Source organism: Gobio gobio (assembly GCF_949357685.1).
Source record: "Gobio gobio genome assembly, chromosome: 10".
Taxonomy (NCBI): Eukaryota; Metazoa; Chordata; class Actinopteri; order Cypriniformes; family Gobionidae; genus Gobio; species Gobio gobio.
The window spans coordinates 22,503,486-22,521,712 of record NC_137116.1 but is presented as its reverse complement, the minus strand read 5'-3'; the positions used below and the strand labels follow the sequence as shown (position 1 = coordinate 22,521,712).

Below are 18,227 nucleotides of genomic sequence, written 5' to 3'. Positions count from 1 at the left end.
TGATTAGTGTTGGAACTAAACTGCAGGGCAGTGGGTCACCAGGAGCAGGGTCAAAGACATCTGTTCTAAGCATTGCAATGCTGGAGAAGAACCATTGTCAGACAAATAGAAAAAAACTTTCCTCCAGCAATATATATAATTCAGCTATTATTCAGTCACAAAACACGTTCCAAATTATGCGAGGAGTTCTATACAATAAACATTCAGATTTGAGTTTTTTTAAATAAAGATGTTTTATTAAATATTGTAAAATATTTGTAATAAAACTGGTTTCAATCTCAGACAGGTTGTTTAAATAGTTTGCCAGACTAGTAAATGGAAGTCTAGAGGTCCAGTAAATGGAAAACCGGTTTAAGGTTGTTCCACATTATTAAGCATCACAGTTCTCATGCAATATGGGAAGAAAATTCTTTCTGAAGATGAAAAGGTGCAATGCATCGAAAAAGGCATGAAATCACCTAATATTTTGTGAAAACTAATAGAGATTGAATTATCAAAAGATTTAGAGTGATTTAGAGCACTAAAGAAAGGCTTTTTAAAGAATCAAATCAAAGAAATGATTTGTATTAAAAGGCCAGCTGTAAAAAAGGCACTGGTGAGCAGCAAACAGGTATTTGAAGATGCTGGTGTCTGGAACCTCAGTCTCCATGCAAGCTGGCAGTCGTGCATAAAGTTGCATTTCTTCTACCCCTAACCAAGGTTCAGAGAAAAGTAGACATAATTAGCAGGATAATTCCCACAATTGATATCACCCCAAAGAGGTTTCTTTTGCATAATCTTCTGACTGCACACCTTGCCATGTCCCACAACTTGGGAACCACTGTTGTAGAAGATATAAAGTCAATATAAAACAGGTAAAATATGTTTTAAAAACGTATCTTATAAACAATGTTGATCATTTAAGATTCTAGAACATGGTGGGACAAGAGCATAACTGTCCAAGGAATCTATCTCCAAAAAATCTATAATAATACTGATGGGAAACAAAGCTGTTACTACGTTCCACATATTTATTCAAGTATTTAATTCAACCAGTCAATTAAAATATTTTACTAAATTATTTTAAATATTAGCAATTATATGCTTTATAATATCTGTAGTGAGAGCAGGGAGCAGGTGGAGGAAAGTCTAGAGAGGTGGAGGTTTGCTCTGGAGAGAAGAGGAATGAAGGTTAGTCACAGCAAGACAGAATACATGTGTGTGAATGAGAGGGAACCAAGTAAAGAAGGGAAGAGGTAAAGAAGGTGTAGGATTCTAAGTGCTTAGGGTCAACAGTCCAGAGCAAGGTGGAGTGTGGAAAAGAGGTGAAGAAGCGTGTGCAGGCAGGTTGGAATGGGTGGAGAAAAGTGTCAGGTCTGTTGTGTGATAGAGTACCAGAAAGAATGAAAGGAAAGGTGTACAGGACAGAAGTGAGACCAGCGAAGTTGTATGGTTTAGAGACAGTTGCACTGAGGAAAAGACAGGAGGAAGAGCAAGAGGTAGCAGAGCTGAAGATGTTGAGGTTCTCTTTGGGAGTGACTAGGATGGATAGGATCAGGAATGAGTACATCAGAGGGACAGCACATGTGAGATGTTTTGGAGACCAAGTTAGAGAGGCCAGGTTGAGATGGTTTGGACATGTTCAGAGGAGGGAGAGTTAATATATCGGTAAAAGGATGCTGAGGTTAGAGCTGCCAGGCAGGAGGCTGATAGGAAGATCAAAGAGGAGGTTTATGATGTAGTGAAGGAGGACATGAAGGTAGTCGGTCTGAGAGAAGAGGATGCAGGGGATAGGGCTAGAGGAGGCAGATGTTTCGCTGTGGCGACCCCTGAATGGAATAGCCGAAAGGAAAAGAAGATGATAATATCATTATGTATTAACTGAAAATGTTTAAATTGGATAATACTCATGCAAAGTTGTTTTGCTATCTAAAACCATTATATATTACATGTGTTTGCCAAACAGTGGACAGTATCAGCCATTTATAGCAAATTTCAAGGATTAAGTTTCCCTCTCATAAAACACATAAAAACCTGGATTTATCTGAAGCAGATCCCAAGTATAGTGGTCATGTGTTGCTCCAAATTGTACTGTCTGCCACACAATTGGGTTCTAGTGTAAATTTGTAGTGGTAAGTTGATTGACAATTACAGTTTTTTCAAAAGTATTCTTTTTTTTTTCCAAGAGGCCCATTCAGTGAAACCATTCACTTATGTACCTAATCTTCAGACCAAGTCTGCAAAACTACAAGCACATTACACGCTTTACACTCAGTTTGTATTTGAAAAACTACCTTTTTGCACAACTCTACATTAGACACCACTCAAAACCAACAGTTCTTGTGTTTCATTTTGGAAACAATGCCATTTAAATAAATTACTGATTATCTACACCCATTGATCATGTGTGAAACACATACATTAATTGATCACTTTGAAATCAAAACTTTTTTGAGAAAGATTAAAAAAATATTTTAACCCCCTTGCATTTCTGGTTATTGTGTAAATATACAGTGCCTTGCAAAAGTATTTACACCCACTGACCTTTTCCACATTTTGACACGTTACAACCACAAAAAAAATGTATTTGTTTAGGTTATAAATCAATATCCCAAGCCTTGAACATCTCACGGAGCACTGTACAATCCATCATCTGAAAAAGGAAAGAGTATGGCACAACTGCAAACCTACCAAGACATGGCCGTCCACCTAAACTGACAGGCCAGGCAAGGAGAGCATTAATCAGAGAAGCAGTCAAGAGGCCCATGGTAACTCTGGAGGAGCTGCAGAGATCCACAGCTCAGTTGAGAGAATCTATTAGTCGTGTACTCCACAAATCTAGCCTTTATGGAAGAGTGGCAAGAAGAAAGCCATTGTTGAAAGAAAGCCATAAGAAGTCCCGTTTGCAGTTTGCGACAAGCCATGTAGGGGACAGCAATCAGATGAGATCAAAATTGACTTTTTGGTCTAAATGCAAAACGCTATGTGTGGAGGAAACCTAACTCTGCACATGTCAAGTCAAGTCAACCTTATTTATATAGCGCTTTTAACAATGCATATTGTTTCAAAGCAGCTTTACAGTGTTAAACAGAAAAATAATGCATCATAATTTTATTCTGCCGTATAGCCATTCTGGAGAAAACGGTGATGTCATCAGTTCATTTTAATTATCATACAGTGACAGTGTGGGCTTTAGATCAGTAATTTAGTTTATATGGTTAATTTAGTTTAATAAATAGTTTTTTTTTGGATATTTAGTTGAAAAATTTAGTGTCCCCAACTGAGCACGCCAAGCCAGAGGCAACAGTGGCAAGGAAACCAAAACCCCATCAGGTGACCTAATGGAGAAAAATAAACCTTGGGAGAACCAGGCTCAGTCGGGGTGCCAGTTCTCCTCTGGCCAATTAACAAACAGCGTATGATTATTATTCTGGCAACTTTACAGGTCAGAGGTCATAATACATCGGAATATTATATTATATCTGATCTGGATACGTCCCGGATCCGGCTGACTGCAGTAAACCTTGGGATAAAACAGAGAGACTATCATTAGCGTAGATGCCATTCTTCTGATGATGTCATGAGTACATCATGTGTTATGGGAAGTGTTCCCGGTTCCGGCTGACCTAGTTAATGCAGCCTAACAATCATTTAATTGAAAAAGGGTTTTATGTGTATGCCACAGTAAAGAGATGTGTTTTTAGTCTAGATTTAAACTGACAGAGTGTGTCTGCTTCCCATACAATGTTAGGAAGACTGTTCCAGAGTTTAGGTGCTAAATAGGAAAAGGACCGCCTGCAGTTGATTTGGATATTCTCGGTATTATCAACTGGCCAGAATTTTGAGACCGCAGTAGACATGATGGAGTATAATATGTTAAGAGCTCGCTCAAGTATTAGGGAGCTAAACCATTTAGTGCTTTGTAAGTAATAAGCAAGATTTTAAAATGTATGCGATGTTTAATAGATTGCCAGTGCAGTGTTGACAGAACTGGGCTAATATGGTCATACTTCCTGGTTCTAGTAAGAACTCGAGCTGCTGCGTTTTGGACCAGCTGGAGTTTATTTATTAAGCGAGCAGGGAAACCACCCAGTAGAGCATTACAATAATCTAACCTTGAGGTCATGAACGCATGAACTAACTGTTCAGCATTTTTCATTGAGAGCATGTGCCGTAATTTAGATATATTTTTAAGATGGGGGAATGCAATTTTACAGATGCTAGAAACGTGGCTTTCAAACGAAAGATTGAAATCAAAGAGCACCCCGAGGTTCCTCACTGATGACGAGGACTTGACAGAGCAGCCATCAAGTGTTAGACAGTATTCTAGGTTACTACTTGTGGAGCTTTTTTTGTCCAATAATTAAAAATTTATTTTTTTCTGAATTGAGTTGCAGGAAATTACTGGTCATCCAATGTTTTATATCAGCTATGCATTCCGTTAATCTTGTGAATTGGTAAGTTTCGTCAGGGCGTGAAGAAATATAGAGCTGAGTATCGTCAGCATAACAATGAAAACTAACACCATGCTTCCTAATGATATCTCCCAGTGGTAGCATGTACAGGGTGAAGAGCAGCGGTCCTGGCACTGAGCCCTGCGGCACTCCATACTGAACTTGTGATTGGTGGGACATCTCTTCATTTACTGCTACAAACTGATAACGGTCACATAGGTATGATTTAAATCATGACAAAGCAATTCAACTAATGCCTACATCATTTTCGAATCTATTCAAAAGAATGTTGTGGTCGATAGTATCAAATGCAGCGCTAAGATCGAGTAACACTAACAGAGAGATACAGCCACGATCGGATGACAAGAGTAAATCATTTGTAACTCTGATGAGAGCAGTCTCAGTACTATGATACGGTCTAAATCCTGACTGGAAATCCTCACAGATACAATTTCTTTCTAAAAAGGAACATAATTGTGAAGACACTGCCTTTTCAAGTATTTTTGACAGAAAGGGTAGATTTGAGATTGGCCTATAATTAACTAATTCTGTAGGAAAAAGTTGCGTTTATTTAATAAGTGGTTTAATAATAGCCAACTTAAAAGTTTTCGGTACATATCCTAATGACAAAGTCAAGTCAAGTCAAGTCAACTTTATTTAAATAGCGCTTTTAACAATGCAGATTGTTTCAAAGCAGCTTTACAGTGTTAAACAGGAAAATAATGCAGCATAATTTTATTCAGCCGTCTAGCCATTCTGGAGAAAAAATGTCATCAGTTCATTTCAATTATCATACAGTGACAGTGTGGGCTTTAGATCAGTAATTAGAGCAGTAATTTAGTTTATATGGTTAATTTAGTTTAATAATTAGATTTATTTGGATATTTAGTTGAAAAATTTAGAAAAATGTTGTATCGCCAACTGAGCACGCCAAGCCAGAGGCAACTGAAGGGTCAAGGGTCAAGCCAAACATCACTCGTCTCTTCATCAGACACATATCCTTCAAGAATGATTTTATGTTCAATATTAAAATAAGAATGAATGATAATCAAGTTATAACAGTGTCCTACATTTGATAAATCAGTTCTCTATATTCAAGGAGTGATTTAGGATATTGTAGTGTTTTAGTTGCTCTGTGCTTTTGAATCCAGACTTTGATATACTTTTCTTTCTTACTAAATAGAATAAATTCACTTCTGAACTAGAGTTAGTATCAGCATGTTTTGGAGAATTGCTTTGTTGATAGTTAGTTAAGATGCTCCCGACCTTGAGGGGCGATAGAAAGTGTCCTGACTCAGTGCATCACAGCGTGGTACGGGAACAGCACCAGTCACGATTCCAAAGCCCTGCAAAGAGTGGTGCGCTTATCCGAGCGCATCTCAGGCTCAGCTCTCCCGTCTCTGCAGGACATCTACACCAAACGCTGCAGAGGTAGAGCTACTAAAATCATCAGAGACATTAATCACCCTGCAAACTCTCACTTCACCCTGCTGCCATCTGGTAAGCGCTTCCGTAGCCTGATGGCAAAGACTGAAAGACTCAGGAGGAGTTTCTTCCCCCAGGCCATCAGACTCCTGAACTCAGTCACGTGACTCACTTCACCCCCGCACACACATAAACATACAGTCTTTTAACATTAACATCCACATACTGCAATTGCACTGCACTTTACGTCCCTATTGTTACTGCGTAACAACCTGTAATAAACCTTGCACATTATACTTCTTTATATATACATATTATATATTTTATGTTAACCACTTATTTTAAGTCTACAGTTTATCTCACTTATCATATCCACATATTTTTTATATTTTTATTTTTATCTTATTTCCTATTTTTATCTTTACTTGATTTATTTATAATTCTACTTATGTTAATACTTTTTATTCTAATTTTATTCTATTTCTATTTAATTTCTTGTAACTGTTATTTGCACTGTCCATGGAGCGGACCTGTTTACATTTCACTGCCAGTTGTATATTGTGTATATAACTGTGTATGTGACAAATAAAACTCTTGAAATCTTGAAATCTTGAAATCTTGATGGAAACTGTTATTCTGTGAAGCTTTGTGTGTGCGTCTCATGATTCTGTGCAGATCCAGTATTGGAGATGGTCCTTTCGGCAGACGATTCTAGACTTGAAGGCGTCTTTTCTATGACCTCCGAGGTCGCTAGGGACTAATCTGGGCCTGGGCGACATCAAGTCTACGCATTTTTAGTGATATATGCTCCTATCTGTCTACGTGTGGAAAGTTGCTTACATTGCATGTTGTTAGAACCAATCAGAATCATTCCACATGACAGTAATGACGTGTCTAGACCTTGAAAACAGTATAACTGTTCAGAAAATTGTATGTACGTTAGACGGAGGCGGGGAGACTGTTAGAGGGAGCGCGGCCTACGAACTCCTCTTGAAGCTGGCTTCTGCTGATGAAACTGCAAACTATTCTTCAGTAAATGTTCTTTAATTAATCTGACTCCTGACTCCTGGTCTTCATTTTTCACTACTGGTCCTGGGTCCTAAGCTGTTACCCCAACACAACAGTGGCAAGGAAACCAAAACCCCATCAGGTGACCTAATGGAGAAAAATAAACCTTGGGAGAAACCAGGCTCAGTTGGGGTGCCAGTTCTCCTCTGACCAATTAACAAACAGCGTATGATTATTGTTCTGGAAACTTTACAGGTCAGAGGTCATAATAGATTGGAATATTCGAAGGATCGGAGGCAACACGCCAGAGACGGATTTATTGAGGATGACATATCGATTTAAGTATTATTCAATTGTAATATTCGAACAATCGGAGTCATTACGCCGGAGACGGGTTTATTGAGGATGACATATCGATTTAAGTATTATTAAATTGTAATATTCGAACAATCAGAGTCATCACGCCGGAGACGGGTTTATTGAGGATGCCGTGTCGACGATGCAATTTCAGGGGAGTCTAATTGACACGGTCTCTGCAGACACTTCAGGGTCCTGTGTTGGTCTTGTCTGGGCGCAGGTCCACCATCTGAACTGGATACGGCCTGGATCCGGCTGACTGCAGTAAACCTCGGGATAAAACAGAGAGACTATCATTAGCGTAGATGCCATTCTTCTGATGATGTAACAAGTACATCAGGTGTTATGGGAAGTGTTCCCGGTTCCGGCTGACCTAGTTAATGCAGCCAAATAATCATTTAATTGAAAAAGTGTTTCATGTGTATGCCATTGTAAAGAGATGTGTTTTTAGTCTAGATTTAAACTGACAGAGTGTGTCTGCTTCCCGTACAATGTTAGGAAGACTGTTCCAGAGTTTAGGTGCTAAATAGGAAAAGGATCGACTGCCTGCAGTTGATTTGGATATTCTCGGTATTATCAATTAGCCAGAATTTTGAGACTGCAGTAGACGTGATGGAGTATAATATGTTAAGAGCTCGCTCAAGTATTGGGGAGCTAAACCATTTAGTGCTTTGTAAGTAATAAGCAAGATTTTAAAATGTATACGATGTTTAATAGGCAGCCAGTGCAGTGTTGACAGAACTGGGCTAATACGGTCATACTTCCTGGTTCTAGTAAGAACTCGAGCTGCTGCGTTTTGGACCAGCTGGAGTTTATTTATTAAGCGAGCAGGGCAACCACCCAGTAGAGCATTACAATAATATAACCTTGAGGTCATGAACGCATTAACTAACTGTTCAGCATTTTGCATTGAGAGCATGTGCCGTAATTTTAAGATGGTAGAATGAAGTTTTACAGATGCTAGAAACGTGGCTTTCAAACGAAAGATTGGTATCAAAGAGCACACACAGGTTCCTCACTGACGACGAGGACTTGACAGAGCAGCCATCAAGTGTTAGACAGTATTCTAGGATACTACTTGTGGAGCTTTTTTGTCCAATAATTAAAAATTCAGTTTTTTCTGAATTGAGTTGCAGGAAATTACTGGTCATCCAATGTTTTATATCAGCTATGCGTTCCGTTAATCTTGTGAATTGATACGTTTCTTCAGGGCATGAAGAAATATAGAGCTGAGTATCGTCAGCATAACAATGAAAACTAACGCCATGCTTCCTAATGATATTTCCCAGTGGTAGCATGTACAGGGTGAAGAGCAGCGGTCCTAGCACTGAGCCCTGCGGTACTCCATACTGAACTTGTGATCGCTGTGACATCTCTTCATTTACTGCTACAAACTGATAACGGTCACATAGGTATGATTTAAACCATGACAAAGCAATTCCACTAAAACCTACATAATTTTCGAGTTTATTCAAAAGAATGTTGTGGTCGATAGTATCAAATGCAGCGCTAAGATCGAGTAACACTAATAGAGAGATACAGCCACGATCGGATAATAAGAGTAAATCATTTGTAACACTGATGAGAGCAGTCTCAGTGCTATGATACGGTCTAAATCCTGACTGGAAATCCTCACAGATACCATTTCTTTCTAAAAAGGAACATAATTGTGAAGACACTGCCTTTTCAAGTATTTTTGACAGAAAGGGTAGATTTGAGATTGGTCTATAATTGACTAATTCTGTAGGGTCAAGTTGCGGTTTTTTAATAAGTGGTTTAATAATAGCCAACTTAAAAGTTTTCAGTACATACAGTCAGGTCCATAAATATTGGGACATCGACACAATCCTCATCTTTTTGGCTCCATACACCACCACAATGGATTTGAAATGAAACGACCAAGATCTGCTTTAACTGCAGACTTACATCCAAATCAGGTGAACGGTGTAGGAATTACAACAGTTTGTATATGTGCCTCTCACTTTTTAAGGGACCAAAAGTAATGGGACAGATTAACAATCATAAATCAAACTTTCACTTTTTAATACTTGGTTGCAAATCCTTTGCAGTCAATTACAGCCTGAAGTCTGGAACGCATAGACATCACCAGACGCTGGGTTTCATCCCTGGTGATGCTCTGCCAGGCCTCTACTGATCCAGTCTTCAGTTCCTGCTTGTTCTTGGGGCATTTTCCCTCCAGTCTTGTCTTCAGCAAGTGAAATGCATGTTCAATCGGATTCAGGTCAGGTGATTGACTTGGCCATTGCATAACATTCCACTTCTTTCCCTTAAAAAACTCTTTGGTTGCTTTCGCAGTATGCTTCGGGTCATTGTCCATGTAACAACAATAAGTTCTGGGGAATAATTAATTCAAATGGTATGAATATTCATGAGTTTATGAATATTATTAGCTTGTTGTACAGAAAAATTAACGTATAACGGAACCTTTAATCATTTAAAAGTAACCTTTATCCAAATTGATTTCTTCATCAATTATCAATCTTACAAACCTTAAGAAACATTGATCTGTTTGATCAGGACAAATAATATCTCTTATGTTTGCACAATTTGTATTACTGAAGTAGTAATACATGAAAATCAAGCTTAAATGGGTAGCTTAGATCTTACGCTTCAGTGACTTCGAGATTTGTGAGCAAAACAATAAGGATTCAGTTTAATGCAATTATTGAGTTTTAATAAAACACTATAGAATACGAAGCTACGAATCACACGGGGGTAAATATGCATATATATAGGAGAAACAAAACGATATGGTACAAACAAGGAACAATCAAACTAACGAATAAAATCAAAGGGAAAAGAATGATGGACAGAGAGAATCCACGAGGGAGAGAGAGATGAGATGGAGAGAGAGAGAGAGAGAGAGAGAGAGAGAGAGAGAGAGAGAGAGAGAGAGAGAGAGAGAGAGAGAGAGAGAGAGAGAGAGAGAGAGACAGACAGACAGTTCAATCACTTCACCAAAACCCTTCAGACATTTATGATTTTGTGAATCAGGATTAATTAAGACAACCTCGTACAAGCAGTTAAAGGTGAAATATAATACTTGCATTAGGCTCTCTCGTGTACGTGTCTGAGTTCGAATCGTCGTGGAAGTTCGCTAAGGAGGTGAGTCCGGAGAATTTCTGTGAAGTTCAGGAAAGTCGCTCCAGAAGTTGCAGGTCCGTCTCTCTCTTTTGGCTTGGGGCCAAAGGGGTCCTTCTCTCAAGGGGAGGGGCCGAAGGCCAGGGTCGTCTTCTCCTCGTAGTGGCAGAGCGCAAGGAGTTAATGATAACTTCTGCATTTATAGATGGACTGGCCGAGCCCGACTTATGGAAAGATCCAATCACGTACGTGGAGAGATCTTCTCGAGAAGGCGCGAGTGTTCCATTGTTCTCTGAACCCCCCTCCTCTGAGTTAATCAATAGGGTGGAAATTCTAAAGCCTCTTTTTCTTTAGAAAGCTGGTATTTCTGAAATTATGCATCAAAATCTGATTTTTGAACCAAATTTGGCCTAGTCATAATTTCGCGATAACAGAGATACTAAGAACGGTCATTCTGTGATTTGCGCGTCCAGATATACAAGATTATCACAGTTACTGGCATACAGGTTTTGATTGGCAACAGTAGACATCCTAGTTATTCTAATACATTGTATAAAGACATGAAATCAACGGATTATATATATTTGAACATTATTAAAACAGTTCTTTAAGTCCCATGTTTTAAGTAACACGTGTTGTGCAAGAATTGTCTTCTTTCAGCGCTCTCCGTGTATGTGTGTTTGCGTGTTCGAACTTCACGTGGTCAACCGCGTGTGTGTGTGTGTGCGCTGAAGTCAGCAAAAGAGTTCTGTGTCTATTGTATTGTTAGCCCGTTGCACACAGGATATGTGTGTTCGTTTGACGAGTCACAAGACTTCCCTGAGGCTGTGAGGTCAAACTATTCAACTCTTGAGCCGTTCATTAACTCTAGATAGCCATTCACATAACGAACCTCTGTTTGGTATGATCTGATCAACCGAGTCATGAGATAATGATGATGAGTCCAAGATTTAGACTTCCTGCCAGCTGCCAATGCTGTTACAGTCCCCCTTTTTGTCGGATGATGTCCGATGGACATTATCGGACAACCCCTCATCACAGTGATCGGATGGCAGGTGAATCGGGACGGTTGGAGAGTAGCTGTTCGTTATGGCTGAGGAGCCAGCTCGATGAGGTTCGCATCTGCTTCTGGCATGGTACCCTCCCTCCGGGGTTTCCATCGGAGACCTCCAGACACGGCTGTCGTGAGTTTGGCTGTAGAGGTTTTCATCTCGTTGAACTTCCTGTACAGGAGAAAGGCTATGCCCAGGGTTAGGGTATTGCCGATGATCATGGAGATACACAGCGCAGTGTCGGCGGCGGTCCAGGTTTGGACAACAGGTGAGGTATTCAGGATAGGCAATCGAGACAATGCTTGGAGGGCTGTGTCGAGGGGAACAATGTCAATGAGCTGAGGCCCCCCTTTTTCAATCCACCGTTCTAGTTCTGGAGCTAGGGTGAAGTTGTGGTCCTTGAAAAAGGCTGGGATTTCTAGCTCTGACCGATACTCTTCACTTGGGAGATGGTACAAAGCCAAATCGTCCAGGTGGAGGATGGCCCCTCGTGGTACTTGGATCCACATGCTCTGGTCCAACAAGTTGATGCGGGTGGCGGTGTCATGCTGGTCGTAGATCAGCATAGCGGTACGCACCGGAGTGTTGACGAGCCACCTGTCACCTACGATCTCTGCCTGCGTCTCGGTGACTTGGGTACGAGGCGTGGCATCGGTAGGGCAGCGGGTGTTGCTGATCATCGGTTGTAGTCCGCAGATTCCTTCGGTGTTGTCTCTGAGGAAGGGCTTGCTAGGGCAGAGGTAGTGAATGTCTTTAGTCAGGGTACACATGTGCAGGTTTGGGGCTAAGTACAGCTGTGTATCGCTGTCGTGGTAGGCGACCACCTCAGGAGTGCGCACCTTAAGGTGTGTGTTACCCTTCCAAAAGCCCACATTGACAATGTCTTTGAGTCGGTAGATTCGGCTCGACTCGATGATGGGTAAGTTAAGAAGGAAACCCATCTCCTTCTGTTCGGGGTCCACATAAAGGGGAATGGCGCTACCCAGAGAGTAGGCCAGGTGTACCTGCAGAGGGTCGGCGGGTGTGTTGATAGCAGACGCCAGCACACTTTGCACCAGGCTTAAGGGTATGAGGTATGGTGGTATTCTACCCATGGCTAAGCTGTCGATGGAGGAGCTTATTTCCCGTAGCATGTCAGTCATTAAGGCTGTTACCAGCTGCGTTTGAGCAAAGTCATTCTGGAAGACTGTAAGCAGCTGTTTCATGGAGTTCACGGTCTGGTTCAACAGGACACTGTGGGTGTTCAGAATTACCACCGTTCCTCTTAATGTCTGGCCGACGGTTTGTAAAGCTGCACTCTGTGTGGTGAGTTGCTCTTTTAGCTGTGGGAGTTCCGTCTGAATTTCAGCCACATGCCGTCTTATCGTGGCTATGTTTACTGCGTTGACACTGGACATGCCAATGTTAAACAGAGTTCCAACGGCGGCGGCGGCTCCGAGCAACGCTCCCAGGAACCGTTTGGAGCGGCGGTTGTGTCCGCCTAACTCCGCTTGGGTGACTGTCATCTTCTCCAGTTGGTTGAGCATGTGCTTGACATCGGCCTCGGCATGGAGGAGAGAGTCTTCTGTCCACCGGGCACCGGCCCAGCTGTACTGGGCTACTGCTTTGGGGTAGTGTGCTCTGTAGACGTTGCGAGGGTCGAGTCGAACGTACACTTTCTGGGTGTGCGTCCGGCAATTGGTGATCAGGAGCCCCGGTTGTTCTCTCAATACAATGCCCGAGGCGGGGCCTGGTGTGATGAGGTCGGGTGGCGGCTGGCCTCTGGTTGACAGGAGGCATAGGAGGATGATCCACAGCCGCATCCTATTACAGGCAGGAGAGTGAGAGAGGTAGGGAGGAGCAGGGGAGAGAGAAAAGGAACAGGTCAGCAAGGTTTGTCCCGGGTTGGATGGGACAGTCTTTTCGCTTCGGTGACGGCGGTTGAGTTCTAGCTTGCATTGGCCCCTCCCTGTCTTTCTATGCTAGTGGCCCCATGTCTCTTAATCTGGTTCCGGTGGACCCATTTGAGAACTGGTTCTCTGGATCCTCGGTTTAACTGGATTTGGTACGCTACTGGGGAGAGTTTGTTCATAATCTCATGGGGTCCCGTCCAGTGAGGCAGAAATTTCTTCGACAGCCGCCGGGGGCCTGTCAAAGGTGGCGGGTTGAAGCTGTAATACAAGACCTTGTCGCCCACATCCAGTTCCTGGTGTGATGCTTTCCGGTCGTAATATGCTTTCTGACCTTCAGCGCTTTTCTGCAGGTGTTGCTGGGCAAACGCGAAGGTTGCTTTTAAGTGTCTATGGAGCTCCTCGAGGTACTGGAATGTGGTGTACGCGGTGACAAGATTGGAGTCTCCGGGTTGGTACAGCAAGTGAAGTGGCAGAGTCATCTGCCGCCCAGTCATGAGCTCGAAGGGGGACACCCTTGTCGATTCCTGCGGGGTAGCTCTGAGAGCCATCAGAACGAGGGGGAGTTTCATATCCCAGTCTTTCTGGTTAGCAGACACATACTTTTTCAACATGGCGACCACCGTTCGGTTCGATCTCTCGACCTGGCCGGACGAGATTGGATGGTGGCTGATGTGAAGTCTAGCCCGTACCCCTAGGCATTTCCAGATCTGTTGCATGATCTCGGCCGTGAAATGGGTGCCTCTGTCTGAGTTGACTTTCAGTGGCAATCCAAACCGGGAGAAGATGTGGTTCATCAGGAGGTATGCTGTGGTTTGGGCGGTGTCATTGGGTGCTGGCAGGCACTCTACCCATTTGGTAAACTGGCACACCACCGTGAGGAAGTACTTGTTGCCTCTTGCGGACCTGGGCAGGGGTCCCACCCAGTCGATTTGTAGGTCTGACCACGGGAACGTGATCCCTCTGCGTTGCAGTGGGGCTCTGTGGTTCGGGTTTGCTGGTTGGAACTGGCAGCAAACCAGGCATTCTCTGACATACTCTGCCACATCTTGTTGCATCCCGGGCCAATATGCCACCTGTTTCAGTGTGTCATACGTGGCTCTGGTGCCGTGGTGTCCAGCACATGGTGTGTCGTGGGCATACATTAGCATGACCCCCCTTTGCGACCGTGGCACCACAAGCCGTGGCGTTGTGCTGTCATCGGGCGCAAACCACAGAATGTTGTCCTGTATACGCAACATGTGTCTGGAGTTATGTAGATGTTTGAGGCTTGAGTCATCAGTGAGCTCAGAGTCAGTGATAGGGTGGCAGGAGGGGTCAGAGAGGTGGTCAAGAATTGTCTTTATTGCAGTGTCAGAGGCTTGCATATCCGCGATGTCGTTGTTGGAAATCTGCGGAGTTAGCGATAGCGGCTGCGAGGCGGGCGTTGTAGCCGGTGCCGGTCGCTTGCTGCGGGTTAGCACTGCAACGTTGGGGCTGGATGTAGGGTTTGGGGGTACCCACATGTTGCCGTGTAGTGCGCCCGTCTTGGCGAGGGCGTCTGTTTGGTCATTCAAGTCTTTGTCGAGACCTGGTAGCTTCGAGTGTGCTTTTACCTTCTTCCAGTACACTGTCAGGTCATGTGTTCTTGTGATGTTGTCACATTCCTGGAACAGGTGTTGGTGTTTGACTGGCTTGTTGTTAGCGGTCTTGAAACCATTCTGTTTCCAGCTTGGAAGGTGGCACACGAAACTGAGTCTGGCATAGTTAGAGTCTGAGCAGATGAGCAGTTCTCTGATGTCATTGGCTGATGCGATCTGTAGGGCTATGAGAATAGCTGCTATCTCTGCATATTGCGATGACTGGGGGCCCAACTTGAAGTGTTGTGGTGGGCACGGCTGATCGTTCACCCACAGCACTCCTGCACCTGCCTTTAGGACGCCGTCGTGGTTGTAGGAGCACCCATCGACGTAGGCCGTGGGCATGCCCTGGCACGCATTCGGTTCAAAGTATCTGTGACAGGTCAGTTGTTGTTGTTGGGGTTCTTGTGCATCCGCTGCAGCAGCAGGCGTGTTATCAGAGCAGTTTTGGCATGCAGCCAGGCCATTGCCCAGTGCAGACTTGTGATTTTGTGCGTACCGTGCCTCAACATTGCGTCCCTGGAGGGCCATTAACCACGTGGTTATACGTGAATTAGTGACAACGCCATCTCGGATGCGTTGGCTGTTGAGGAACATTACGGGCTGGTGGCAAGTCTCAATGATAACTTTCTGTGCCCCAATGTAGTTGGAGAATCGCTGAATGGCCCACACCGTGCAGAACAGAGCTTTTTCACAGTCAGAGAACTTGCACTCTGGTGGGAGAAGCGTTTTGCTGGCATATGCGACCACCTTTTTGTCTTGGTCATGTTGTTGATATAGGCCAGCACTGAGACATTGGTCGGAAAACCCGGCTTCCAGGTAGAATTCCTTCTGTGGATCGGGGTAAGCAAGGCATGGAGCTGTGCATAAATGTCTTTTAAGTGCCGTCATGGCGTATTCTTGAGCGTCTGACCAGACGAAAGGACAGTCTTTCTTCAGCAGGGCTGTTAGAGGTCTAGCAATGTCTGAGTAGTTTTCGATGAACTGTCGGGAGTAATTGCATACCCCTAGAAAACTGCGCAGCTCAGAGACGTTTGTAGGAGGCTTGATGTTTTGAATGGCATGAATACGGTTTGATTGAGGTTCAATGCCTTGGGATCCGATGAGCAGGCCCACGTAGTTGACCTTGGTCCGGCACCACTGTCCTTTGTGGAGGGCGATCTTGGCACCGGCTGCGGACAGTTGGTTCAAAACATAGTCTATTTCATTCAGGTGGTCGGCCACCGTTGTGCTCTTCATGAGAACATCGTCTACATAGATCAGGTTGCCTCTTACTCTGGCGTCTGGGCAGGCTTTGTTCAGAAAGATGTTGAACTCAGCTGGTGAGTTGGCATAGCCGAACGGACACCTGTTGAAGGTGTATTGTCGGTTGCCGAATGTGAATGCTAGCTTGTGTTGGTCTTCTGGGTGCACCGGAATGGTCCAGAATCCAGAGGCCACATCAAGTGTAGAGAAGATTGTGGCTCCCCTGATTCGGGGTATTTCTTGTTCTAGTTGGGTCATAGGCCATCTTGACAACGGTACCTGTTGATTCAATTTCCGATAGTCGACCGTGGGTCTCCAGGCTCCGCTGGGTTTCAGCACAGGCCACAAGGGGCTTGAAAAGGTACTGTTGCAAGGACGGATGACACCTTTTTCAAGCATGGATTCGATGATCTCCTGCACTGGTTCGTGTGAGGCGATGGGAATCTTGTATTGCTTGACAAAAGTGGGAGGCGCGTCAGGGTGCGTTGGGATGCGCACCGTGTGGAGGTTGGTGAGACCGCAGTCTAAAGAGTCTTTGGCAAAGGATTCTTTGAACTTATAAAGGACTTGTTTGAGTCTTTGACGGTCTGTCTCGCTCTGGAGCGCGTCAGCGTCTCGTAGAATTTGCTGCACTTGAGACTCAAAACCTGGGTAAGGTTCCTCCGTATGTGTGTCATCAGTCAGGTTGGTCTTGGGAGGTGTGGCAGGGTCATCAGTCTCACCGACAGGCTGGTGGGAGACTGTGTATACTGCGAGGTGACTGTTCTCAGTCAGCTCCGTTCGGCACACCTGGTCTTTGGTCATTGGCATGACAGACGTGATGGCAATGAATTTGAAGGGTGCGGTGAACAGTGTGTTATCTGTGCTCCCTTCGGGTATCAGTGCAGGTGGAATGGGCCCAATGATGGGTAGTATAAGTTCAAAGTCGTGAAAGTCATGGCTCACTAGCCATCCCAGCCGGTAGGCCTTGGGAATGTTGATGTCAGTTGCTGTGCAGTTGTTGAAGAGGATGTAGACTACACGAGATGACACTTCAGTGAGGGGTGTGGCTTCAAGTGTGAGTCTGAGTTCCACACATTCAGGTGAGGGTTGGAAGAAGCCCAGCGTGTGGTTTAAGGTTTGACCACATCGCATGTTGAGCCGAACAGCGACCCCTTTGGTGTATGCTGGTACCACCGTTCCCTGTTCGTTGACTAGGGTGCAAACCTCAGGGATGGTCTGTCCTGACATGAGGTTGTCATGGCTGATGGAAACATGTGGCTGTAAAGTCAATGGGGCCCATACCACTTCGTTAAACGTGTCCACATGAGCCCGGAGGCGAACCAAAATGTCTGCTCCGATGTAAACATCGTGGGGCGGGTCCGGAAGGACCAGGAAGTAATGGATCAGGCACCGATGATTCCATGTCAAGCGCAGTGCACAGATTCCTCTGGCGGACACCATAGAGGAGGGGTGTGAGTTCAAAGGGAAACGGGTGCGCTTGCTGGCATAAGGCGGGTCTGGTGCGTGTTCCCTGAGTGCATTGAACAGTGAGAGACTAATGGCTGAGTTGTCTGCCCATAATGCTAGAATAGTGTTCGTTGTGGTGATATCATTCAGCTGCAGGTCAGTCATGACCTTGGGGCTGTAGGTATCAGAGTCTATGGTGAGCTGAAATGTGCAGAGTAGCGAACTTGAAGTTTGCTCTGGGTCTGAGACTGTGTTCTCACGGCTGGCTGCAGGAGTTCCCGTGACCTTTGTGACTTGACAGTCTGGTTCTGTTGGGGTTGCCGTGACCTCTGTGACCTGACAGTCTTGCTCAGAAGACCTGTGTGTCTGGAGGGGAAGAGGTTCTCGCACTTGTGCCCAGAATTTCAGCTGTTTGAAGTCCAGTAAAGGTTCGAAACGGTCCAGCAGGTCTTTGCCGATGAGAAACGGATAAGTGTTCATAGGTGACACATAGACAGGATGTACAAGACTCATAGGCCCAACTGTCAGGTGAATGGGAGCTATGGTTTTGAGCTGGATGTCGTCTTGGCTGTACGACTGCACATTCAGCTTACACGTGTGAAGGTTAAGAGTGCGATTCTGTCTCTGTGCTTCAAATTTGAGTTTGTC

The 18,227-nt window shown here is 44.2% G+C and overlaps 1 protein-coding gene across 2 annotated transcripts in view; it reads right to left on the bottom strand.

The window, feature by feature from the left end:
• Positions 1-221: 221 nt before the first annotated feature.
• tti2 (TELO2 interacting protein 2) overlaps positions 222-18,227 on the bottom strand; it is a 106,948-nt gene continuing 88,942 nt past the window's right edge. The window contains exon 7 of one of the 2 annotated variants that reach the window (XM_079827895.1): positions 222-690. In XM_079827895.1, the coding sequence (XP_079684021.1) occupies positions 685-690 (6 nt within the window). In that variant the 3' untranslated portion in view covers positions 222-684. Of the gene's footprint in view, positions 691-8,969; positions 9,578-18,227 lie in introns of those variants that run through there. The other variant, XM_079827894.1, reaches the window with a different exon arrangement.